Source organism: Stylophora pistillata, chromosome 13 (assembly GCF_964205215.1).
Source record: "Stylophora pistillata chromosome 13, jaStyPist1.2, whole genome shotgun sequence".
NCBI lineage: Eukaryota > Metazoa > Cnidaria > Anthozoa > Scleractinia > Pocilloporidae > Stylophora > Stylophora pistillata.
The window spans coordinates 1878302-1904367 of record NC_142531.1 but is presented as its reverse complement, the minus strand read 5'-3'; the positions used below and the strand labels follow the sequence as shown (position 1 = coordinate 1904367).

The 26066-nt window shown below is 37.0% G+C and overlaps 3 protein-coding genes across 5 annotated transcripts; 1 reads left to right on the top strand and 2 right to left on the bottom strand.

The window, feature by feature from the left end:
* Positions 1-188: 188 nt before the first annotated feature.
* Positions 189-12138, bottom strand: LOC111345468 (poly(A)-specific ribonuclease PNLDC1). Of its 2 annotated transcripts, XM_088742938.1 has the most exons (23): positions 12012-12137; positions 11295-11346; positions 10596-10669; positions 10455-10494; positions 9839-9914; positions 9580-9627; positions 9138-9176; positions 8650-8717; positions 7883-7983; positions 6807-6886; positions 6412-6494; positions 5957-6017; positions 5115-5184; positions 4878-4969; positions 3948-4012; positions 3439-3506; positions 3214-3267; positions 2944-2986; positions 2628-2727; positions 2254-2343; positions 2071-2159; positions 1235-1333; positions 189-386 (listed from the first exon to the last, which is right to left on the bottom strand). In XM_088742938.1, exons 1-23 carry the CDS (start codon positions 12088-12090, stop codon positions 323-325), a joined length of 1635 nt encoding a protein of 544 aa, XP_088599064.1. In that variant the 5' UTR covers positions 12091-12137; the 3' UTR covers positions 189-322. The 2 variants fall into 2 exon arrangements, with proteins under 2 accessions (XP_088599064.1, XP_088599065.1); XM_088742939.1 differs by lacking the exons at positions 189-386; positions 1235-1333 and having other exon boundaries at positions 2071-2184; positions 12012-12138.
* On the top strand, positions 12107-19876 carry LOC111344338 (uncharacterized). Of its 2 annotated transcripts, none has more exons than XM_022951570.2 (11): positions 12107-12224; positions 12306-12453; positions 14045-14200; positions 15029-15281; positions 15408-15598; positions 16519-16571; positions 16696-16771; positions 17249-17319; positions 17418-17480; positions 18100-18191; positions 18783-19876. In XM_022951570.2, the coding sequence occupies exons 1-11, from the start codon at positions 12180-12182 to the stop codon at positions 19351-19353; spliced, it is 1719 nt and encodes a 572-aa protein (XP_022807305.2). In that variant the 5' UTR covers positions 12107-12179; the 3' UTR covers positions 19354-19876. The 2 variants fall into 2 exon arrangements, with proteins under 2 accessions (XP_022807305.2, XP_088599063.1); XM_088742937.1 differs by having other exon boundaries at positions 18100-18203.
* Positions 19877-20287: 411 nt separating this feature from the next.
* On the bottom strand, positions 20288-25972 carry LOC148717240 (uncharacterized). The gene is made up of 8 exons (XM_088742940.1): positions 25757-25972; positions 25398-25675; positions 23985-25252; positions 23484-23615; positions 21864-22004; positions 21171-21225; positions 21037-21076; positions 20288-20676 (listed from the first exon to the last, which is right to left on the bottom strand). Exons 1-8 carry the CDS (start codon positions 25852-25854, stop codon positions 20463-20465), a joined length of 2226 nt encoding a protein of 741 aa, XP_088599066.1. The 5' UTR covers positions 25855-25972; the 3' UTR covers positions 20288-20462.
* Positions 25973-26066: the final 94 nt, after the last annotated feature.

Sequence of the window (26066 nt, the reverse complement as noted above, 5' to 3'; positions counted from 1 at the left end):
AAATAAAACTTAACAGCGAGAGTAAGAAAGTTTTTAGTTTTTTATTCTTTGGACTTACTTAATGCGATAAGCAGAATATCGATAGCCAAAACACTTTCATGTTAATACCACATTAGCGTAAATGGATAACGCTACATTAAGGCACGGGCGCTTTGCAAAAGATATTTTAAAAGAAAGAACAGAAACAATTTTAGCTTGTGGATTTTATTGAAAATGTCCAAAATTCATTTACTGTACAGTTAAATAAAGTAAAAAAAATAATAAACAAACTAAATTGATAGAGTTTCAGTTTTAACTTGTCTCTGACCGGCAATGCAATCAACTACGTCCATGATTTCCACAGAAAAACCGCAACAGCAGAAAAGATCACAACAGTTCCGCCGCACCTGGCAAACCAAGAACAAACCAAAGGGCGTGCATAAATAATAGTACAAATGTCAGTTATAAAACACTGTCGTGTAAACGAAAACATTAAACATCTAATGCATCATCTATGAAACATTCATTAAGATCAACAGCTAAAATTTTAAAAATATCCCCAGCCCTGCTGCATTCAAATTCAAGTCCAACTTTGTTCAAATCTATTTTGCGAAGCAAAATCCGTGGGGCCGGTTTACTTGTTCCAGTAGGAAATGGGAAGGTGCTGTGCAGTTTGGTCTACGAAGCGAAGGAGATAAATTCCGCTGAATTTTCACCAGAGAGTTTTCCTAGTAAAGTCACTTCAACCTCACCATCTCAAGATCAATCCTTCGTGCTGTCTGCAGGACATTTCTTTTTATTTCAACTCAGATAATTTGGTTTTAAATCAAACAATATCCTCTAGTAAGTAGTTCTTTTTCTTTAAATCACATTTGTTGAAAAAGTGTTGATGTTATGAGGAAAAATCCCCATTGATCATTTCCGTAAGTCAAAGTTAAGGAAAATATTATATACATTAGTTATGAAATCTTTGCAGTTTTTGGGCAAGGGAAACTTAAGGGTATAAGCAGAATAAACGCGACTCGAAAACACCTGTTCGTGCACCCTTAAATGCGATGTCAGTTACTCAATTTTTCAAAACTGAAGAAGTCTCATATGATACATATACTTTAAAAAGATGAAGTGTTTTCACATCTTTTCTCCTGAGGAGATCTTTCTTGAAAAACAATTGCAATTAGTTAAGGCAGGTGTATCAGGAACCGTCGAAACAAAAAGAGCTCTAAAAATAAGTCATCTTCGAACATGCTTTACTTACCACAGAGCTACCTTCACCTTGGGTGAATCAAAAAATGGGTGGTACTGCCTCACACTGAGCGTTTTGTGGCGTTGAAATGTACGTAAAACATCTTTTGCTCTGATAGGGGACAGAAAGAAAAGATTATGAAGTTTTTTTTACAAACTTTTATTTCAGATATATAAATTGTTACTGAAAGAGGCCCAATATCTAATTCAGGATGATCTCTTACTGAGATCTATTATTAAAAAGCCCTGCGTATCGTGCACGATTCATAGACTACTAAGGCGAGTAGTAACTCTGAATGCTATTTTACAACTTTTTATAGCATTTTAGACGTTCCTGGTGTTCTAAATTAACTGTGATGGTAAGTTGTCAGCTATACATTTTGACATATTTAACACAAAGTAATTAATGAAACTAAAAAGGCAACTTGAAAATAGGGCGCCTGCGGTGGTAAGCTAGCCATTCTCTATAAACAAAGGAGAAAAATAATAATTATAACAACAAAATGAGCCATCAAGCTGGTGGGCCATTGGCAGCTATTGGGGCCTCGTTACGGCTTGATAATATGGAGGAATATTCGACATGATAGCCTATGGGTGAACAAAAGATAGCATAAAATGAGAGACAGAAAAAGGGTTCACTTGATCGACATTCCCTAGAATGTAGGATGCAATATTTGTATGGAATAAAGTCGGACCATGGGAAACAAGGAGGGAACCGAACAGAATTTAGCGAGTGTGCACCTTGGGCTGGATAATCACTACACTTCAGCATTTAAGTGATTACATTATATTACTCTTCACCTTCAAAAACCATTTTAAAATCGGGAAAAAAAAGTTCACGACACTCACTTTCTATGATGAGCGACAGCTACCAGTGCGTGTTGTGAGTCTAACATTTTGACGTCCACGGAACCAAAGTGCGCGAATTCCTGAGCCAACTGTCAAAAATATAATTTACCAATACTTGACCTTGATTTTCATCACTGTGTAAAGGTGTTTGAAAATATCACACACAACAACAAAGGAACTTACTGTCCTGGCAATAAGTGGCTTAGCTTTCACTTTGGAGGTAACGTAAAGCCATTGGGGTCGAATAGAAGGTGTGTCCGGACCAGCTAAGTTCTAGGTAAAAAGGTGGTAAGAATTTGTTAACTGAAGTCATCGTAAGAAGTTTAAATGAACCCTCTGAAAATAAACAACATTTCTGTCGAACGCTATCCCAGCAATGAATAAAGCATTTAAAACTTTAGTACAGCTGGACACTATCGCCTAATAGTGTTGGGTCTCTTCACTGATCTGTTCATGTGATCAATTCCAACCAATTAGAATAAGAAATGACTATGGTGATGGCGTTCTACAAAAAGCTGTTAATTATTCAGAATTGCTGAAAGGACCATCCTACATACCACATACTGAACTTGTGCTCTGCTCAAATGTAGAAGATTCTCGTACGGCTTTAACACGCGAAGGAATTTTGAGAATGGTAGCGGTCCTTCGGGAGACCTTCTGCAAATTAGAAGATAACTTGAATGGAGACATACCAGTCTCATGCCAGTTCAGGAAAATGCATAATAAAACACCAGTTTGTGAATTCAAGCGGATCCTAAAATTGCAATTTCTGAGTGACGATGTGGGGAGAACCAATCAGAGGGCACTATTTGGCACTGCCTTAATTCCTAATCGTGCAATATGATTGGTCAAGAACTGTGACGTGTCACTCACTTCGATTCCCTGTATGCCAGCATATGCGCCATCCGAAGAAAAACTGTTGAGAAGAATAAATATTTTATCCCACTGAATTTCCTTTCTGTTATACTTGCTGCAATTCTTTCGAGGGTAGTGCTGATTATTTGAGGTCAAAGCGCACCATTAGCAGTAGCAGTAACCGTGCGTTCTTGGGTTCCCTAAGGTTTATCACTGTTCTTTCACAAGTAGGAATTCCTGCGATTTGTACAACAAATGATAAGGTTTCAAGAAAGTTATACTACTAACCAAAGCCAGAGAGGAATGAATCATAACCAGCTTCGTGAGGCATTTTCTCGTCGACTAAAATATCAGAAGAAAAAGAAAACATCAAAGTTTTTCCACATTTTCCAGCCATGTTTCATTTAACCATTGCAAAACAATGCATACTTGATTTCTTAAAAAAATTATTTACTAGGCCTATGGTAGTGCCTCATAAGCATTTAATGTAACTTCAGTGACCCCTATACTTACGGTATCTGTGACATTTTTCTGAAAATACTATAGAGGGTGCGAACAGAGCAAAGTACTGTCCCTCGTTACTATAAAGTAAAGATGAAGATGACAAGAAATTTAATTTCAAGTTAACATATTAATGTAGTGTTTAAGTTTGTTGGGATAAACTCACACGGGGGGGGGGGAGGGGGGTACTCCTCTCTCGTGTGGTCTGAATGGTCAAATGTCGTATAACAAGGTATTCTTTTAGGGTCCAGAGGAATGCTATTTTACTCTATGCGTCTTGCACAAGGTTCCTTAATGAATTGGAAGCTTTGAAATAGTTCTCAACTTTTCGAAACCAGATCTTCTTCTGTGATACCAGCAACTTCTTTCAAATCTACTCTTAAAGGGGATAAACTACACTTCTACGCCTCGAAAACAGGTTGCGACATCTTAGTTTCGTCTTATTTTGATAAGTTTCCCTTATTCCAAAATAACCAGTCGGTTAATTTGACTGTCAAATCAACCAATGATGTTCTCCTTACCTTGAAAGCACACCGTGAAGTTTTTCTAAGTTTGTGTCATCAAAGAAGTTGCACTGTGATAAACCCTAAAGACAAAACAAGTTGACTGATTTAGTGAACGAGAATGAACGAAGTTGAATCTGAAGGCCCAAAGGCTCTTTCGGTCATAACATTGACTAAATTCCCGGTCTTGTCAGCTTACGTGATAATTAACAAATGGTAAACACCACAGCGTACACTATTGAGTTATGGATGCACGCGGGAGGTTGCTAAGCACGAAAGAAGCGTAAGAGTCGCTCGAGGCGATAGCCGAGAGCGACTCTAGCTTCTTGAGTGCTTAGCAAACCTCCCAAGTGCATCCATAACTCAATAGTGTACGCTGTGGTGTTTACCATTTGTTTTATAACATAACATTGATACATTGTAGCTAAAGAGTTCCCGTTTATTTAACAAATCTTACGCGACCAGAAAAAACAAGCGCGCGCGGAAAAATAGTCTTTGCATTTGCTCACGTCAGCAGCGTACACCCATGGGCAAATGGGGGACGCTAAATTGACCAATCAGAGCGCGCGCTTTACTTTGGTTATGTTATAAAACAATTTTTAACCCAGTGTCCAAAGAAATCTAGGGCTGCATTAGAGTTGCATTGACTCTACGTTACTTCGCTTCGCTTTGATTGGTCTTAAAAACTCACACCACTCTCTCAGCCAATCAAATGCAAAACTGAAACCAACTACGTCTTGGTCAATCTAATTTTCCCGCGCTTTAAGGCAGTTTCCCTGTTTTAGTATGAGGTCTCACAGGAGCCTTGTAAAATTTTCATTTGCATGATTGGCTACTGTAAGTACCTAAGGGTTTATCATTCGACAATCAATTTAAGACACACCCTAAAGATACAAACCAAAATGAATTTTCCCCGTCTTCACGACTAACCAATTTACGCGTACTTACCGGATTCCCCCGAATTTCAAAGGCAATAAATTTAGTGTCGTAAACCACTGGAAAAAGTCCATGAAGTTCTAGTTTAAAATCTTTAAAATTCTCTGTAGAAAAAAAAGTAACAAAAGAGTTATCGCGTACATGATGCTCAGGTTGTTCGTTAGTGAAAGTACATTCACGAAAACGATAAAGAAACCAAGGAAACAAATTGTTGCAAGAAGAAGATCAACAAAGAATATAGGTTCGCACCTGGTAAAGGTTCATGAAATTTCTCGTAAGCTAGCAACAAGTCCGTTAAAACGTTGTGTCCTACAAGAGGCTGATTATTAATAAAAAAAAGCTTGATAAATACAAAATAACATCAAACGGTTTAACGCTATTAATTGTCAATTCATTATTCATTTATCACAAAGTTTGATAAAAGAGACTTTTTCCCGCCATTACGGAGGCCCTATACTAGAGGATACGGAATATTTCGGTAAGAAATAATAGGGATAAGCGATACTTAAGCAAAAACGGAATATATAAAATAGAGATTACGGGATATCGAACTGGAATTATAGGGATGCAAACCACAGGAATTAACGGGATACTGGATATTGGGGCCAAAAAATTAATAGGATACAGGATACTCAGACCCAGCCTAATGGGGCCTTGCTATAGGTCTTGTTCCTCACACACCTTCAGCTGCATCAACACTTTCCCCCTTTTTTTTGCCAATGGGCATCACCAAAGGTCTCTCTTTAGTAAATAAACTAGTGGAAACTTGTTGGTGTAAACGCATTTTGCTGACTTCATCCAAACTTTTATTTCTTTTTAATAAATCGCACTTTCTATCTGTTTATCAAAGTGATAAGCCACACACAGTGTGGGAAAAACACTATAAATATATGTAAATCATGAGCCTCAGGCGGTCTTTTGCTGTTTAAAATAGCTACAAGTTTATCAGTACTATAAGTGACAAGTCTCTGACCTATTAGAGCGCGTGTATTATCTCTGCTAGTTTACGTATATCCTTGATAAAACTCAATGAGGCCTGACTGAGGGAACATTCACAATCATCAAACTATCATAATTATAAATGTAGGCACCTTTTTACATGATGCTAGAACCTGGAAAACTCTGGAAAACCCCAACAATGCATTCAAGATTCTATATATGAAAAGAAACCAACAACGCAGGAGGGATTAGCCATAAGAAACTAATGAGACAAGTAAGGCCCCATTTACGTGGTCTCGGGTACCCGAGACAACCCTTCCCCCGAGTTACCCTGGGCGAGCTAACTGTTTCACTTACTTCCTTAAAAAATTCAGCCGTCTGTTTACATGAGGTTGTGAGCTCGTCTCGGGTAGGCGTGACAACTGGGGGAGGGGGGGAGGGGCGAGGGGCGAGCACGATTCAAAGAGAAAGGGAGGAGGTAGACACATTTTTACTTATGACTGTTTCTAGGAAAATTCACAGACTTCGATTTACAAGCGTGAAATGATCGTTTTACACCCACAAAGTTTTTCCCAGCTGAGAATAATTTCATTTTTTATTTCCTTACTTTTCTTGTTCTTGAGAAAGTAGATATGTGTTACTCTCTCCATCAAACCCAGAGTTTGTTGCAGGCAGTTTTGTTATTAGCATCTAGAAAGACACAACAGAAAATGAAATACCTCATGAGAAGAGATCACTTAAAGTAAATTAATTGTATTAAAATGACCAACAATTTCAAGGTGAAAGGCAGGGACCAGTTTTTCATAAGTACGTCTGTTTTACCAGTATGTCTGTTAGTGGAGAGTTCACTAAAAATACTTTGATTTTTAAATCGATTCATGAATTTCATAGACACGAAGTAAATTAACTGTTTGGGAGTGTGTAGATCTGTTCTACATTGCCCAACAACCCAAGAGACAAACCGTTTGGGGTTAAATGTCTCTTTCCTCCTGCATATTTCACCTTATACTGTCTCTTGATTGTACACTGGATGCCTGTAAATCTTGTTCTTATTTCCTCCAGAAGAAGATACTGGGCTTGATCTGAAAAAATCAGCAATAAAACCATTTTAGAAACAGGTTGGATTACCCGTTGTCAGTGGTTCTTTATTTTAAGGGAGTACAATGGTAATCACTTAAACTAATATTTTTTGACAAATTAATTCAAGGAATTGGAAAGGAAAGAAGAGAGAATAAGCTCTTCCTCTTCCTACATAGGTGATTTGTTTGTTGTACATAATGATGTGAAGTGCTGGAGAGGCACCAACAAGCTTGTTGTTCCACATAAGAAAACTACAAACTTTGGCTTAAAATTTACAACTTTTATTGGTGCCAAACTGTGGAACTCTTTACTGGATGAATTACATTTAATGACAACCCTTAAGGAATTTAAGAATGCTATTAGAGAGTTAAATTTGTAATGTAATAATCTTAAAGATTTTTAGAATGTTAGTTATTAATTTTTATATATCTTTGGCATACAAAGCTTTGCTTTCATGTCCAAATTGAGCACTCTATCTAGGATGAGTCATTGCCGTTGCAATTGCGCATGCTCGCTGGTTTACTCTAGTTTGAGCACTCTGGCATGGCTTAGACGATACCACAAAGGTTGGGTCGTTTGGGGTGACCGTCTCGGTTCTTCCCCATCCTAGCATTAGCACTGCACTAATGAGGCCCAGAAGGCCGAAACAGTACTGTCTGCAGTTAGTTAATTATATATATATATTTTTATACTTTTGTCGGCATATTAGCATGTATTGCTAGGGGCCTAATAAGCCTCAACAACCGGAGTTGAAATTAATACCTACCTACTTACCTGACTCATTAAAGCAAGAAATCCTAAAAGTTAAACATTTTTACACAAAATTCAAAGCTGCTATAAGTTAAAACATGTATATTGGCTCCATGCAAACCCAGAAAACCACAGGACTGAATTATGAAATGCATCTCTTAAGATGTTCACTTCAAGTTCACAATTACTGGTAGCTCAGTTTCATATTATTTTGAAGCATTGGCTGTTTCATCTGCATTCAAACTTACAACTGCCAGGACTAAATTCAATTTCATCTCCAGCCTGTGCTGTCAAGATCCAGTCCTCCAGCCTTGCACAATATCCAGCCAGAACATTGTCATCTATGATCCTATAAGAAAAAAAAATAATTTACGCCACTTCCTAATAAATTAGTTATTCTTGGAGTTTTGGAGGCTTGGTGCTTAGCTTGCTAGAGAAAGGAGCAAGAGATTCACGTCCCATTCTGTGCTTGGTCTTCCTGCTGCGTTTTTGGGCAACAGACTTAAATACCCTTTAACTCCCAAATGTGACCAAAGAAGAATTTCTCGTTACTTTAACAGACATTTTCAAGCAGAAGGGTAATGAGAAGAAAGAAAAATATCAACTAAGGGATATTGTTTGATTCAGCACCAAATTCCCAAAGCAACAATCTTCCAGAAAAATAGATGAGAGGCAGTACAGAGAATTGATGCTTTGATCTTGGGAGTGAAAAGGAATTCTTTAAGTGCCTCTCTATACAAGAGTATGAATAAGTACTTGTCTAGTAATTGTTAGAGTGAGAAGCAATACTCCTGGTGGCTTTATGATTTTTAAACAGGGGAAAGGGCATTCTTAAATTTTGGAGCCATATGTCAGAGAGCTACCTGCATATGGAAAACCTTGATATCTAGAATCATGAACTTAACTAGGGAAAGGCTACCCACAAGAAAACAGAGCTGGAACTAGTAGCAGGCAATTGCAGAATCTAATTTTGGAATTCCCTATCTAACAAAAAAATCATAATTATGTTTAATACCTTAAGGTTTGTGATTGGACACTTGAATAAAGATTATGGTTTTTGTGGAATTTTTGTACCAGCAACAACTGAAAAAAAAAAATTAAAAGGTTTTATTCCATACAATGATCATTTAGTTGGTAAGTAAATAGATAAATTACTAGTTTTTGTGGGTAAAGGGAGGGGGGAGAGGGAGGGGGGAGAGGGAGGAGGGAGAGGGAGGGGGAGAGGGAGGGGGAAAGGGAGGGGAAGAGGGAGGGGGGAGAGGGAGGGGAGAGGGAGGGGGAGAGGGAGGGGGAGAGGGAGGGGGAGAGGGAGGGGGAGAGGGAGGGGGAGAGGGAGGGAAGGAGGGGGCATTGACATATAAATAAGAGGTTATAGCTAAAAGAGGTCTGTTGTATACATTTTGTTTGGATAACATAATACATAGTTATTTGTATGTTTGTGATTAACAAAGTACAGATAAATCATGAGAAGAAGTACTGGTATGCTAAAAGTTATTACACTACCTGATCATTATTTAAGAAGGACAGTCCATTATAAATAAACTGAAAGACAATGAAATATCCTTACGAATAAATAAATCAAAAGACAGGACATAATAAAAATCTTCTTCAAAATTGCAATGAAAAGTAAAAGGGGTTTTTACACTATGGCCTAATACAGATGTGTATCTATTGATAAAATTCATTTTAATATATAATAGCAGAATGAAACAGTGATCAGTCTAATAACTAGTAATGATTCCCCAGCAAAAGGTAGCCCCAGAGATGTTGCTTGATACTATGAAAAGTTAAAAAATTGGGAATGTTTGATGATTTTCATGGACTATGAGAAATAAAATAAAAATATGAATAATTTAGGTTGCCAATAGTTTTCATTTCATGTCTTTAGCCCTAAAGAGTTAACTAATGGGAAAAAGGGAATATTTTGAAAAGGCTCACTGAATACCTTATTGAAGTCAAAGTTATGCTGACACAAGAATTCCAGACTTGAAGCCTGAAAAAAAAAAAGATATGATATGAGATTTCACTAGTTTAGGCTTGAAGTAGGAGGCCAGCGCTGTAATTGAGTTAGAATCATGCTCACCTCTGGTTAAATCAATAAGTTAATTTGAGATCAATGAACTTAACATTGTACAAATCCTATATCCCAAATCTATTACTAACAGTAACTATGAAGTAATTCTATCAATGATGATGAAAGTTACCTGACAGAGAAATCTGACATCTAAGGGTCCGAATGAATTTGGAAATAAAAAGAAGTTGTACGTATGTGCAACATATCTACAAAAGAGAACAAAAAATGACATGAATGGAACAACAGTATTAAAAAAAAAAACTAGAGGAAACAAAGAACCTTGAATTAATAGCACTCCTCAAGAGCTCATCAGGGGGACTTGAACAGAGAAGCAGGGCTGATGAGTTCTTGCCAGAAGAAAACATTGATGAGAGATCGCAAGGGGGGATCCTAAGAATTTGCAGCAATGATCACAAATGTTCCCCATCTCCTTTACATCACTATGTGGTTCACAAGAAAAGAAAATGTTTTGTGGCAGTTGAGGTTTGAAATCAAAGAGATTGTACCAATTATTTTGAAGTACTGTAAATTGAGTAGTATTTGTTGTAACAGAGATAGGAAATGAGTGGGAAATCATCATAAAGGTTAGAAGTGGAAGAGGAGGTAGAAAAAGGAGTGTAAAAATTCAAATTCTATTGGCTGAGAGAAGATTTTAAATATTACTTTGAATGTTTTCAAAATTATTTTTAAAAAGGCACCAGATCACAAATAATTAGCATGAATCTAGTAGCGCTTTCAAAAAATACCTGTTAGAATCATCTTTGGACTGAACAAAGGCAGTCAATCCTGAAAAATGAGTAAATGTAAAAACAACAATAATTTTAAATATCTTCTATTTTTTTTCTCACTAAGGTAAGAAAAGCAAATAATAACAACTGACAACTCACCAAACTGGCTGATCAGAAACTGTGATGCAGTTTTCTTTAATTTTTTGTATCGTGCTTCAGGATCATCAAACAAGCTAGAAACCAAAAAACATCAATAATAAATTGATTATTATATTTTTATTCAATCAGAAATGTCGATCTTTAGACAGCATTTCTTTCAAACAAATTTCGGTTCAACAAGATAAGAAGAACTTATTCTATTTTTGCATAATGACTATACAATGGGTGGGTGATTGTAGTAGACTGATTCTGTATATCTCATCTCGTCATCTTTAATAGTAACATCCTCATGAGGTTTTTCAGAAACTATTTACAAACTTTTTACAATTTATAAAAACATAAATAACGATAAAACTCATGGTCAGAATTTAAGATAGTATTCCACCAAGTTCTAGAGCTTATAAAGGAAATGTCTGCCTCAATAGTGTGTCTTGCAGAGCATGCTTGAAAGATGCCAATGAGGCATTTTGCCTAAGTTCTTTATTCAAGTTATTCCGTAATCAGCTAATACTGGGTTAAGATGTAAATTAATTTTTTTACATGGTCCTGTCCCAAAGTCCATGTCCATTGGTCTACACTACTGTGTGCACACCAGACAGGTATAAATTTGTTTTCTTATGATCTTAAACTACTGTAAGAGAAAGAAAGTGAATAAGATGTGTACAGCATTACAAATAATTTAACAAATGAAAGCTTTACCTTGGCTGAGAACCATCAGTGGTATAGAGGCCTGTAAACTCTGTATCAATAGCTAATAGTAGAAATAAATAAATCTGTAATTAAATAAATAATGAATAGTAATATTTCATGATTAAATGGCATCTGTTGAATCCGCCAAATTATCAGTTTTCCAGCCAAAAGCTGATTTATGAATAATCAAGACACTCTTTGCATACAGGTCTGGTTCAAAATATTTAATATCAGTCTCTATTATTTAAAAAGAAAATTTTGCACTCTTTAAACTCGATCTTCTGCATGTTTCACTATTTTTGATATCAAGACCTACTTGAGGGAAATTTGATAATTAATTCCTTATCTCAGAAGACGAAATTAAGACCTCTGGCAAAGCACTCCATCAAGAAGATCCATCCCCCCGACAGGTACCCTACCTCAACTCCCACACCCCTACCTGTACCCAGCCCCAGAGGGGATTGGCTGATGACACCTTCACCACTCGTTATTTAAAATCCATTATTCTAGCGCCTGTATTAAACAATGTAGGAAAATGAACTACAATAAATGAGAATTAGGCTCAATTCCTTCTAAAGTGCCAGATGTTTTGCCCTTGTAAGTATAAAAGCCTCGCGTTGCCCTGAGCATGGATCGGACTCAGCAGGACATGACTGATCCTTGGTTTAGATCGCGATCAGTTACCTTCGTCTGCAAGATCGATTCTTTAAAGACACTTCTACTTACCAACGAAAGCGCTTTGCTCGATCGCTTCTTTGATCTCCGGAAAAAGATCCTCAAAATTGTTACTCACAACTTCTACCATTGTCAACCTGGCAGTTACTACTCCGAACCTGGAGGCACTGGTTCTGAGGTCACGTGGGTTGTATTTTCGTTCTCCCGCCAAATTCGAAGATGGCGCCTGTAGCGTTTGCGTTTGTTGTTCGCTTCAGCACTGAGGTAAGTTGAATAACAACTTTTCTCTCAGAATGTTTCGTCATTTTTCTCCTCGTGATGATTACAATGCTTCTTTGTTAATAGGATGCGATATTTAAAGCTGAAAATTTATGCAAAGGAAAGACAGATGCCACGAGCGCTTGGAAATGCGCAAGAGAAGACACGAATTGTGGTCGCATGGAAGCTGAATTCCAGCTCGAAAAGGCATCTTACATCAGCCACATCGACATTGGTATGTGTTATTCCTTTAGGGAATTAACAGTAAACGCTTCTAAGCTGTATCAACAGCTTAGCTGAATTAAGAGTGCACGTGACGCCTCGTATCTGTGTTCCATTTATATTCCAGTGCATTCATTTGATTGAGGGCAACACCGTCCTTTGTTTGTTTGGTTTTTGCGTCGCCTTTATACGTGTTATTAACTGTTTTTAAAAACAGTTAAACTTATTATATCCTATAAAAATACGTAATAGATATATATATATATTAGATATAGTTAGATATAGTTAGATATAGCTCTTTGGCATACAAAGCTTTGCTTTCATGTCCAAATTGAGCACTCTATCTAGGATGAGTCATTGCCGTTGCAATTGCGCATGCTCGCTGGTTTACTCTAGTTTGAGCACTCTGGCATGGCTTAGACGATACCACAAAGGTTGGGTCGTTTGGGGTGACCGTCTCGGTTCTCCCCCACCCTAGCATTAGCACTGCACTGATGAGGCCCAGAAGGCCGAAACAGTACTGTCTGCAGTTAGTTATATATATATATATATATAAATATTACGAGAGGAAAAAAGGACGTAACTACATGTCCCGACAAGCCTGTTTCGTGAATCGCTTCACTCTTCAGGGGTTTATATAGATATCTAAGAGGTCTGCATTTTGTCCGCAAATTTTTACTGAATATTGCATAAAGATATTTATTATTTTACAAATATAATCAAACTCCCTCGACAATATGCGGGATGATTTCCCTATAACCCCATACATTAATTATGCATTCCATTTCATAAAGACTAAATATAAAGTTTCTGTGCAACACTCTATGCATAATTAATGTATGGGGCTATATGGAAATCTTGCCTAATATTCCCATTACCTGGGAAGTAACGCCTCAGTCACTAGTAACTGTGAAAGGAGCTATTAAAGAGTTACACTCTGGAAAGTTTCATGCTGAAATCCCCTTCATGTGCAATGTCTGCATCTTAAACTTTGAGGATGAGCAATAGGTTCATTCGATTTTGCAATATTTTTATAAGTTTTTATAAATGTTTTTATAATGTTTTTATACAATGTTTTTATAAGTTACCCTGGCAAATTTTCTGCAGAGAAGTTTCCCAGGAGTCTCCAGTTCTTAATGAAAAAAAGTATTTTCTTTTTCAGTGGAAAGAGAGATAGGGGGGGGGGGGTTGGGGAGGTTGGGAGATGTCCTGACCAGGGAGTTAGTGTGTTAGTCATCTAGGCAGAAGGTCTGCTATCAAGCACTCATACTAAGCACTCATACTCAGCAATACTACATAACAAAATGTTCAATAAGAGAGTTACTATCCAACACGCAAAATTGTTATTTGAGTGCGGCCAAATTTCTAACCGGTTCTCTGGAGTACAAATACTGCATGATATTTGCACTATATTTGCGCGTTATTAATTTTTTGTACTCTATGAAGCACAGTTGCATGATAAAACTAGGTACTAGAAAACTGATAGGGAAGCTTGACAAGTTGAATACCTGTGATGTTTTGATGGTTGAAAAATAGCTATACATGTACTTTTATTTACCTTTTACCACCAGCCTCTTACAACTTTACTCTATATTTTTTCCCAGGCAACTGTGGTTCTGCCTTTATTGAAATTTTGGTTGGAAACTCAATGTGGCCTCAAGATAAGCCTTTTTTAACTTTATTACCTTCTGCCATGCTGATGACTCCTGCTGAGTGTAAACAATGGACAAAGACACACGCTGTTAGAATGCTTAACCCCAGTATGTACATATATCTTATTAACCAAGAGCGAGGGCCGTACTGGGAGAATATCGGCCCGAGGTCTTGACAGTACGGATCGAGCGCAGCGAGGTCCGTACAAAAAAGACAGAGGACCGATATTCTTCCAATACGGTTCCGAGCAAGCTTGGTTAATAAGAGATTTATTATACGACTGAAGTTCAAAGGGACACAAGTGCGGTATCATTCGGGACCATTCGGGACAGTGCCCGGTCCAATACTGAGAGAATATTGACCGGCAATAGAGCATTTTGATTGGTTGATTTTAGTTATTGGCCCTCTGACGGCCCGAGTCGTGTAATAATGTAATGAATTGTACTGTACTGAATAAATTCTAGTCATTCAGTTCTACTTAAACAATGTTCTGACTAGCCTTGTGTAGCTTGCAGAAGCTTGAAGAATTTAAAACTTGGGAAATGCTTTTGATAGTTAAGCATTAAGGGTAAAGAGCACTCAAGTGGATAGTGGTACGAGGACCAAAAAGAGTTCAATTTGGTTTGTAAACAGGTCAACATGCAATTTATCAATCATGCGTATCATTATCGATAGAATAGGATGACACAAAGGGATGAGTCCTATTACCCATTTATAAAAACCATTGTAACACCAACATTTAATGGTCAATTTATCCATTGGCTTAACAAGAGTAAAAACATAACAGTTGACTCTTTTCCGTGAATAAGTATACCCTATGATAATTATATGAAATCCAATTAAAACTTTTGAATGACTAATGAAATCAAAATAATGAATGAATACAGTGAATAAAGTGTTGCACTCTTTTAATTATAATTTCTTTTATATTTCAGATTCCTTTTCAAAGCAAGCCTTAGGAAGTCAGTGGGATCGTATAAGAGTTACTTGCCGACAACCTTTCAGATCTGACAAGCAATTTGGGTTGTCATTCATAAAGGTAACCTCAGTAGAGGGTGAACCCCCATCATCCACTCCTGGTGGTTTGTCTGGTAAAACAGCTACCTGCGGGAAACCTTCACACAATACAGATGATGATGATGGTATAATGAGGTTAAAGAAGGCATCAGGCCTCATGGGTTGTCTTAGGTAAGATGCAATGGTTGGAGGCAAATAATCTCGGTCAGCTTCTGTCTGAATGTGCCATTATCTTTTTTCCAACAAAGATTACACAACAATAGATCAGTTGAAACTTTTTTGGCAATTAATTTTCAGGAGTTTAGAAAAAGGAAGCCCTGAGAGTCCACTTAACAGGGCAGGAAAAATGTTACAGGCTGCTCTTGACAACAGATCTCCCACAACTCCAAGGATCAAACCTGGGGACAAAAGGTCACTGTGTGAGTTATCACCAGAATTTGCATCCAGTCCTGAAAGTCCTTACAGTCAAAGAAACTGGCGCAGTGATGGTAAGTCATCTTGTTATATGTTGGGCTACCTGTGCCCTTTTTACCATATAAAGAAAACCTCGTGGTGAGTTCAAGCAAGCAATAACTGAGAGCGACCAACCATCACTGTTACTGTGTTTGATGGTAGTTTATTTAACGGTATACTTTCGAATATATTACACGTCTTATCTAGACAAATAGTACAATAATTTGCATGAGCTAGACCTAAAGTCTATTATGTTTCAACCACATCTGCAACATAGTGTCACATGCTGATATCACCATCTCTACTTCAAACACAGACTCTAGGATTGAATGTGACAAAAATAGATGAGTGTTTGAAATGTAAGTTAAGCTGTTAATAAATCACACTAAAAATCTTCCAAAAGCTGTGTTAGAATACTTGCTCCAATATCATGACCAATGTAACCGCACGCTTATGACAATGTTTATCACAGTTAATTGTGGCTTAGCTACGCATTAGTAGAAAACAGCTTTAGGAAATGCTGCAAAATTGAATAGGTGATACTATGCCAAGATGTTAACTTAAATCAGAGCCGCTTATGAATGATTGTATAAAAAGTCAGTGAAATACGCAATAAAAATCAGTTGTTACTCCTACTTGTGTGATGCATATATTCTAGTTACAACATGGCAACATCAGTAAACTTAACAAGCTGTAAGATGTTTTCCTATGAATTCATGAATTGCAGAGGAAATCTCAGTACCCTAGAACCCCACCAAACAGTCTCCACCTGACTGGCAATTTATATTCAATTTCTGAATGAGATTCCAGCCTCTTCTTGGAATCAGTACCTAGCCTTGTCATTATGGCTGACCTGACAATTATGCTTTGTAGAACTCCGTATTGCCTCTTCCCTCTTTCTGATATCTTTGCTGTATAAAAACTTCTCACTCTGACAAATCATTCTCCTTTACAGTAACAAATTTAAAGACAAAAAAGCAAGAGAGGACATGGAGCCTTGCTGGGGATGTAAGAATGGCAATTCAATCTCTTTAGTGCTCTGAAAGAAACCTCCATCTCTGCCTTAATTTCTGATCATGAACCATTATAAAAACAATTTATGGAGAAATCTTCCTCTTTTTAATGGTTTTAGATTCGTGATGAAGTGGAGTTATTTCTTGAAGATATTGACTTCACAAAACTTGATCTTGACAGTGTTTCATTTAAAGGTAGTCAATTTTTATCTTAGTCGCACTCATTAACAATTGAATAAAATTCCTTCAAATGTGACTCTAACTTTTGGCTCAAAACTGAAACCTGGCAGAAAAAATTTTCAAGTGTCTTTCACTGGACTATCTACCCGTATATTGATTCATTATGTTTGCACAGCCATGGTCCCTTGATAATTTGTTAGCATATGGAGAAACATGCCAAGTTTCTTTCAAGATTTTTGCTTCTTTTGCTTGACTAGACCAGGATGGGAAACATATCCATTATCTTCATCTTGTGAACAACAGCTTTCTTTTATGACAAGACAAATATTTTGAAGGGATTCCATGTTGTAATTTCTTTATCACAAGCTTAACAGTTTTCTGTTTAGCTACTGGTACTTGTATATTTGTAGAAGGTTCAGAAATACAAGCATGACATTAATGTACATCAGGTACTTTGTGTTTAATTGTCTATATTAAATGTCTTTTACCCAGACTTGAAGAGCCAAATGGAGGCACAGAGGGGTTGTTCTCTCACCAGCCTAGAGAAAAAGATTTTTCTTCAGGTAATTTCTGACTAGGCAATTAAAAAAAATGACTTGTAAATGATAAAATTTTGTTTGAATTGTCTCTTTTAATATTCAAAGTCTTCTCTCTTTCACAGATGATAAAGGCTACTATTGAGAAACTACAACCAACTTCCTATGACAGCGACAGTGATCTAGAGGTATTTTATAGTGTGAGCACCTTCATGATTGCCTGTAGTAATACCTGTAGGACCACTATTCTCATAATAACCTGACAGAAAGAGAATTTCAGATCTTTGTGTTACAACAAGGAAGGTTTCGTGGCCAACAGATAAGTGCCAACTGCTTGTTTTACTCTAGACTTGACCGGTTTGTGGGTTCTCAGTCAAGAGAGACTCGCACACACTCTCGTCCTGATTACATCTACCTTTATTGCTAAATCAAAGTGCTTATACACATATTGGTGGCTAGCTTTGGTGTGATTAAATATGCAAGGGAAGGTGTGCCGTTTCCTTTCTGGTAAACTCCTTAATTCAAACATGAGCATATAATGTTTTGTTCTACCCTATCTAGCTTTGTAAATCCTGCTCTGTTAAGATTACACTTTGCACATTTTTGCATTTCACAAGGATCAGATTTCTGCTTTACAATAACGTAGTAATTGATCTATTCTTAAACTTAGGGTAACAGGTCATGTTTCAATGCACTAGGGTCACGCTTTATTTTATTAGTTTTACTACATTTGCAACAAACAACAATATCCTCACTTCAATTTTTCTTTGTTTCTGAATTTGATGGCTGGAAATTCTCCACTTTCAGGACGTTCTGGAATTGTCCACAAACAATAATACAGGTCCAAATCTTCAAATCGGCAAACAGCTCAATGAAGAAGAGAGGAAGTCCAAGGAAAGGTTAGATATTAAGTAAGGACCACCTATGTAACACATTCCAGTAATGATTCATATCTTTATACACTTAATCCTCCTTGAGCCTTCTATAGTGGGATTATAACAAATAAATATATCTTATTAGACGTTTTGTTGTGTAGTATTGCCGAGTATTTTTATGAGTTCTGCTGTACAAGCCCGTAGGATGAGTCAAAATACATACAAGTAAAAATACTCAGTGATATACTATACAACAAAACGTTTAATAAGAGATTTATTATCCAACAGGCCAAATTGTTATTTCAGTGTGGGCAAATTTCGCAGATATTTCTGGAGTACAAATATCACATGATATTTGTGCTCGTCTGGTGCATTATTTGTACTCTACGAAGCACATTTGGATAATAAGAGGTCTTATTGAGTGTTATCCTCCTGGGAAAGGTGCAATTAACACAGGCAATATCAGCTCTTATTACAAACATTCATTTTCTTTGTTTACATGGATAACTATTGAATAGGGGTTTGTTATAGAAGAACCTGTAACAAGGTGACTGCTCATCATGCAAAGTTACACCAATCTTGTTTAATTATAGCTAACATCTTACAATCTTACAGTCTTTACAGTACTGCAAAATCTACTTCAGAAGAGAAATCACCCGCAACTAAAAACCAAAGTCAGTCTCCAGATTTGATATCAGCTGTATCTGTATCTGAACACAAAAGCCATAGAAGTAAGAAGCAGCTAATTCTTCCTGATGACATATTTGAGGTGGACATCCCATCATCTTCTTCAAGGTTTCTTGAGGATGACACAGAAGAACTCCCATCAATGTTAGATTCTTCTGCTGATAAGCCACCAAAACAAGAGCTTTTCCACTGTGGTGACTATGGATTGTTGCCATCATCTGCTAAGAAGACATCATCAGAATCTCTGGTGGAATGCCCGATCTGTAGCATGTTCTTTCCATCAACAAGGATTGAAATTCATGCAGCTTTGTGCAATAATGAAACAGGTGTTCCTCAAAATAATGCTACCCTTGAAGATGACCGTATTCCATGTCCAATATGTTCCAAATTTTTTCCTCTGGCTCAGATTGAACAACATGCTGATGTTTGTGTAGAGACAAACAGTTGCAATCATGGTAGCAACCACATGGGGAGAGAAGTAGTTTCTAGCTTGAACTAGGTCAGGGGATTGATTAAAAGGTAAAAAATGAATAATCAAATTTATTTTTATTATGATATAAATTTGTATGCACATGAGATATCATTAATATTCATTTCACAGTTGATTAAAAAAATGTCTTTCAAAGATAACGGTCAATTTACTTTGTTTTTAAAATACTCTGTTTGAGATTGATCTAAACAGGTGATCTTTGAAACCTGTACATATCAGGAGAAAAGTTAATTTTGTTCCATGATACTGTTGTGTTGTGTTGTGTTTAGTATAACAGCATAATAAGTTTGCACTCAATGAAGTCAGTCATTTAAATTAAGCAGTTCATTTTGCCTTCCTTGGAAATGTGACTTGAAATGAAAGTTTGAAATACTTTAGAGGTATAATTATTTTCTTTGATTGCATGCTTACACAGACAGACAGAAGTACTATGTACACACATTCCAACCCTGAGTGTAAAATTATCTCATTGAGTTACATGAAAATATTTTAAATTAGATACTTGTCAGTTTCATATAAACAACAAAAAGGACTTGTGTCTACTGGTGGTCTTTTTCAATAGATTCTTTAACCTCCTTACCTGTATCTGTGTGATTTACCATTGATCACTTTTATCAATTCTATACATTTCACTTGTGCTGGTTGTCAGTTCCACTGTATGAGTATGCAATTCTTTACTCAAAGTGTTCACTTAATACTCATACTGTCTTACTATACTGGAGTAAAATTCAGATTGAAATTGTAAAATATTAATATCACTGCTCACCATACTTACCCAAACCCTAGTTTGGGTAAGTGTGGTGACATGGTCACATGCACCCACCAAACCCAAATACAGTACCACATTTGAGTAAGTGCAGTATGACAAGTCTTTAATGATGCAGACAGCTCTCAATTAACATAAATACAAGATGTATTTAAAAGCAGGATCAATGTGGTTCTATTGAGCCTTAAATTATCAATATATCACGCTTGTTACACTTTGAATTTGCTTGAAAACAGCTAGCAAGTTACTGAATAAGACATTGATGAAATGGGTTGATAATGGCTTAAAAAAAATGCAAAACCTGACATATCTAAATTGAATATTTACAGTTCCTAACTTGTAAAAACACAGTTCAAAAATCAAGTCCATCCAGAACAGACTGTGGTACATCCACCTCATGTGTTGCCTCCCAGAAATCTATGGGTAAAAAGCTGTCTGAGGGAATCATTTCATCTTTGTTGATAGGCATTACTTGGCAGTCAGTGAGAAGCTTAGCTACATCATCCCAGCTGGTCATTAGACCACTCTTCATGCTTTCCTTCTGTCCACAATTGCAAAGCAAATCCCTATAGGTAAAATTTGATTAGACTTTCTGAAAACTAACTTTCCTTAAAAAAAAAACAACAACAACAACTTTGAAGCTTAGACATTTCACAAAGCACATCACAAACATGCATGGTTTCACTTTTTTTTTTTTTTTTTTTTTTTTTTTTTTTAAACCAAAACAAAACAAAAAACATGGTCTCCGGTTCACAAAAATGATTGTAAACAGGTAAAATCATCATGTAAAGCTCTTCCTTGGATATATGAATGACTATTACCACCACCTTGAAACTCTCAAAATATTGCTAGCAAAATTTTAAAAATAGTTATTGAATATTTTAAAGTTTTTATAAGTACACAAGAGAGAAAACAAACAAGAGTACCTTGTAATTGAAGCCTGTTTGTCTTTGTTTTCACATGTGTCTGCAAAGTTAAAAGCCAAGACAACCATGAGAAACTAAAACAAATTCACGTTTCTATTCAGCTGCAAATAATTAAAAAGTAGGTGTACTAGTACCTTTTTCTTTGGATGGTATTGTGAATAATGCAAGAGGTTTGCCTTTGAAATGGACCTGAAAAGAAACAAAACCATACTGATTCAAAGCTAGAGTTATCATGTATGAGGAAAGCTTGCATGGCATAAGATCTCTGCAAGTTGGTTTTAAATAGCTGTCACTCAATTTCAAAGTTCATTTTAAATGTTATCCTGACATTATCATTATTATTTTTGGAACCATTGCTGTAAGTGGTCAGTGGAAAATTACAATGCCACTTGCTTTAATTTGTTTTTGCCAGACAAACTTTCCTAAAAATATTATTTGTCAGTGCATGTTTCTCAATTTGTTTGTACACATTTGTATCCTTATTTAGTAGTAAAGTAAAGTCTGTTTACGAGCCTAGTGGCCCATTAGGCCGGTGCTTAACTCCGGTTTCTGTAGCATGAAGCGACTAGGAGTATTTCTACTCCCCCCTGGATGGGATGCCATTCCATCGCAGGGTTACCCCCAGCATTAAATTGCCGGTACCCATTTATACACCTGGGTGAAGAGAGGCACTGTGAGAGTAAAGTGTCTTGCCTAAGAACACAACACAATGTCCCGGCCGGGCCTCAAACCCTGACGACTCGATCCAGAGTCGAGCGCACTAACCATGAGGCCACCATGACTCCATGTATCCTTATTTAGAAATTATTAATTTAATATCTACTTACCATCTTGTATGCATGAGATTGCTTAATGGTATTCCAACTTCCTGTTACTGCCCTCATCCAAGCCATTGGAGTACGAAATGTCTCTCCACCTGCAGACTCTATTAAGCCATTTGACCTTAAAGAAGCCTCAAAATTCCTTCCCTATTAAGGTAAATGTGATAGAATAACTGGTTTTAAGTCTGATATTCAAAAAAGGCTTCACACTGCTAGAGTTTTTTTTCGAGGCTAGATCCACATCACTGTGTAAAATAATTAATACATTGAAATAAAACCCTTCACATCTGAACATCAGTATAAATATTCTCTACACTGTTCTCCACACGTTTCCTAATACATTTCCTCCATACATTTCTAAAACATCTTGCAAGAATATAGCTTCTTTAGTTGGTGATCATTTCCTTTATTCTCGTGACCTTAATGTGTGACTCAGGGGGTTAATGTTGTATGGAGAAATTAGATGCTAGTCACTCATTGGTCAAAGAATTAATTATACCTACTCATAACTATTGTGAGCAAATTAAATCACTCCAAAGTTTGAAAACCAAACTTAACATATGAATAATTTATTCTTCCTTTGTTAACATTTTATTGTTGATCTGGGCCCAGTTGTTCAAAGACCGATTAGCGCTAACCCAGGGTTAAATTTTAATCCAGGTTTCTATACTTCTCTGTTCAAAAGCCGTTTTAAGATAATTTCCCAATTCTTCTTAGAGCATTTACTTACCAAATTGTAAACAAATGGAATTAAAGTGAATTCAATTTTAAAGCTTTCAGATCTGCAATTAAATTTCAAAGTAACCCTGGGTTATCTTAACCACCTTTGAACAACCCGGCCCTGGACGTTATGCCAGGAAGACATCTGACAAGCAATCAGAAGGTCTGACATTTGAACCCCAAGATTTTATCCTGAACAGAAATGCTCTGAAATTCATGGCAGAATACCAGTGTAGCGTTTATGGCAACCAAAATCTAAATTCTCAAGTTCAAGGGCGTGTTACTCCAAAATGCGGTTAAGGAGGTGCTTGGGACTATTTTACTGATTGAAATGACAAACCAAAGTTGACTATTTGCACGAATCTTTGTTCTTGAAAGGCAATCGACCATGAACCACAATCAACAATGAATATAATGATTATTCTCACAGTCAATCAATCTATCGAATGATCGATCGTAAAATATCGGTCCCCCTTGTGCCAGAGGTTGAGAAAACGAAAGGGCGAAAGTTTACCAAGAGTATTCAAAACTTACGAAGAACTGATTAAAGGGACGCTAAACTTGCCTTTTATATGTGTGTGGTGACGCTGAAAGGTCCGATTACAAAACCAATAGAAAAACAGATAACCATTGTAACTATGTGGCTATCTAAAATCATTCTGAAATCATTCTGAAATTGGTGAATTAATCAATAATCAATCAAAAAATGAGCCTTCTGGCTAATGTCCTTACAACCAGTCAAACAAAATGTGTACCTCTTTCATATTTATGTCATTAGTGCTTGTAAAAATAAGAATCATTGGGCTGGATAAAACATGACAAACAATTTCCTCAACTAGAAGCAGAAGAGCTAGATTATAATTATTCTTTTGTTTTAACTAGTAATAATGAGAATAAAATATCCACCTCATGTTGTATTGAAAGGACATTCATGCCTGCTTCAATAACATTGTGGCTAATAAGGGTTTTTATGTCAGGAAGGTCTGAGCCAAATGAACCTTTTCTTTGTAAGCTTGAACTCCTTCCTGACTGCACTGTCTGCAACAAAAAAAAACTTACGATTAACTCAATGATTGCCCTCACCTAAGTGGTAAACTTCAGTGAAGGAATTTATATTCTTGAGGGAATTTTATCAGCACTATGTTAGAAAAATACCTAACTTCCAGGTGCATAGTAAAATCCTGTTTGTTAATCCCCTATCCAAAAGCTAATTCACTGACAAAGTAAGCAGAATTTGTAACCATATTTGTAGGATTTCATACACTTTTATTTCACTATAATCTTTTTGGTGCAACATGTTCTAGATATTGGTACTACAGTAACTAGTTAAAATGTTCCAAATTATGAACAAGTCTAGTGCATATAGAGTATACAGTAAACTTGTTCAAATTTTTTATTGAAACTCACTGGTCCTTTCAATGGAGTGGAAGTTGTTTTGGTGGCATGTAATTTACTTGGTACTGCAGATGGAATCTGGGAGGATGTGTTGACTGGTGACTTGGTCCAGGCTCCTGGTTGAGGCCGTGATACTGTCATGGAGTTCATACTTGACACTTGTGAAGGGGTACTGGTTCTTTGGCCTGCAAGGGTTGCTTGTTTAAGCACCTGACTGCTATTTTCACTGCAAAGCATAAGTGAGCTTTGCAAGGTTGAACTGGTAATTGGATATCTCACTGCTGGAACTAACTGTGTACTTTTACTAAGAGATGTGGTGACTGAAATGGGTTGCAATGAAGCAGAACAATTTAATACAGAAGCATTGACACTGGACATCAAAGAAGACTCCTCGGGTATTCCACTGAGCCAAGTACAGCTTATCCCTGATTGGGCATTGGAAACATATTCTGTGACAACCTTTGTATCTGTTGCTGATGCAGAGGTCACTGAATTGGAAGACAGACTTGGTGTGGTAGCATGGGCCTGAGCTGCTTGTGCAAAGGCAAATGACTTTGCAACACTTGTATTAAGTCCTCTTGGCAGCACATTAACTTGCTTTCCTTCTACATAACAGACCTGACCACCAGTTAAGACTGTATCTTGAATTCTTGACTGAAGTATAGGACTGGTCATTGAGGTATGAGTTGCAGTTGATACATGTCTCACATTTGTAGGATTGTAACTTGGCATCACCAGACAAGGCTGAGTTTGATCTTCCAAGGTTGTGCAATGTGAGATGGTGGAAAACGTTAAGTGCTGGGAACAGATGCTGGCGGCACAATTCATGGTTTTTGTACATACTGTGTCTGATGATAAATTTATATTTGATGCCAATGTAGTCATTGATGCAGTTGACAGAGTACTCTTTTCTTTACTTTCTTGCTGCATGTTCTTCACTCCACGAGATTTACAGTGCACCTCTACAGCCGGTATAACATGCTCAGGAAGTGTCTTGGCCTTTTGCTTTAATGCTTGTATTTTCTCAAAAAGTTTCTTCTGACCTTGTAATAGTTTTAACAACTCCTTTTGTTGAGCTGCAAGCTCAAGCAGCTTACACCTAGCATCGTAAGTCCCCTGTGATGACAAGCCATCTTGGTTAGTCTTTGGCTCAACATTAAAATTTACAATTTGTTGTCTTTGCTGTTGCTGGTAGTGGGTGAAGTGAGCAAGTTGAGTTTTAACTGCAGTCATCAGCTGTTTGACTCGAGGAAAGACTGAACTTTCTTTGAGTGGAATTCCTAAAAAGTTATAAAAACAATTCGCGTTAGTCTAAAATCACCTAGTGGAATTCTCAGGCCCCCTTAAAACACAACGCACTTCTGCCTCCTCAACCGAACTTCTGACTAACATTTTTTCTTACATTTTGTTTTATTTTATTCTTACCTCTCGCTAAGTCTGACTCGAGTGAAACCAATAATTCCTCAATTTTATCTTCTTTTTCCTTGATTGATAATAGTTTTTCCCCATCTTGTTTGTCTTTGGTTGTTGAGGAAGCCCAAGAGCTCTTCAGTTCTTCACCACCACGTGTTTTTGCAGTTCCTGTCTTCTCATTGATTGCTAGTTTCTGGACTTTTGCTTCCGGAGGGAGGAACTCTGGGGAGCTAGGGGAATCCCCTGTGGTTGGAACATCAGCTAAAGCACTTTTGTTCAACATGTAATTCCTGTTATTAAGAAAGAAACAAGCGCAAGACTCATTTAAAATCATCTGTGCCTAACGTACTTAACTTGATGACAATGTTCACCTTGGTTTTGCAGCGATTATGGAAGGAGATAGTCTAAACGGGCTCTCTGTGGCTGGATCGTCAACTTCCTCGCACACGGTTTCGTCGCTATCACTCATTCTCTGCAATTGTCCAACTCCTTCGTTAACAAGGAACGGAACAGCCCTCCTTTAATTTATAGCCGTCGTAAAAACTTACAGTAGTTCGAACGAGGAAAGGTGCGAAATTTTCCCGTTCCCAGGACCTCGGTGCGGGGAACATTTCTATGTTGATGGATCGCCAATCAGAAGATTCAAAATAAAAATTTCTTATCCTTTCAGATGGACTTTTT

Bases quoted from the DNA above. Each gene is read 5' to 3' on its own strand.
- LOC111344338 (XM_088742937.1), top strand. From the start codon at position 12,180: ATGGCGCCTGTAGCGTTTGCGTTTGTTGTTCGCTTCAGCACTGAG. The intron at 15,282-15,407 runs GTAAGATGCAAT...ATTAATTTTCAG, and splicing joins GGCCTCATGGGTTGTCTTAG to GAGTTTAGAAAAAGGAAGCC. The intron at 17,481-18,099 runs GTATTTTATAGT...CTCCACTTTCAG, and splicing joins ACAGCGACAGTGATCTAGAG to GACGTTCTGGAATTGTCCAC.
- LOC148717240 (XM_088742940.1), bottom strand. From the start codon at position 25,854: ATGAGTGATAGCGACGAAACCGTGTGCGAGGAAGTTGACGATCCAGCC. The intron at 25,676-25,756 runs GTGAACATTGTC...TCTTAATAACAG, and splicing joins ATAATCGCTGCAAAACCAAG to GAATTACATGTTGAACAAAA. The intron at 22,005-23,483 runs GTGGATATTTTA...TTACCTTAATAG, and splicing joins TCCTTTCAATACAACATGAG to GGAAGGAATTTTGAGGCTTC.
- LOC111345468 (XM_088742938.1), bottom strand. From the start codon at position 12,090: ATGGTAGAAGTTGTGAGTAACAATTTTGAGGATCTTTTTCCGGAGATC. The intron at 9,915-10,454 runs GTATTTTTTGAA...TCTCTTTTGTAG, and splicing joins TCCAAAGATGATTCTAACAG to ATATGTTGCACATACGTACA. The intron at 387-1,234 runs GTAAGTAAAGCA...TTGGTTTGCCAG, and splicing joins AAGGTGAAGGTAGCTCTGTG to GTGCGGCGGAACTGTTGTGA.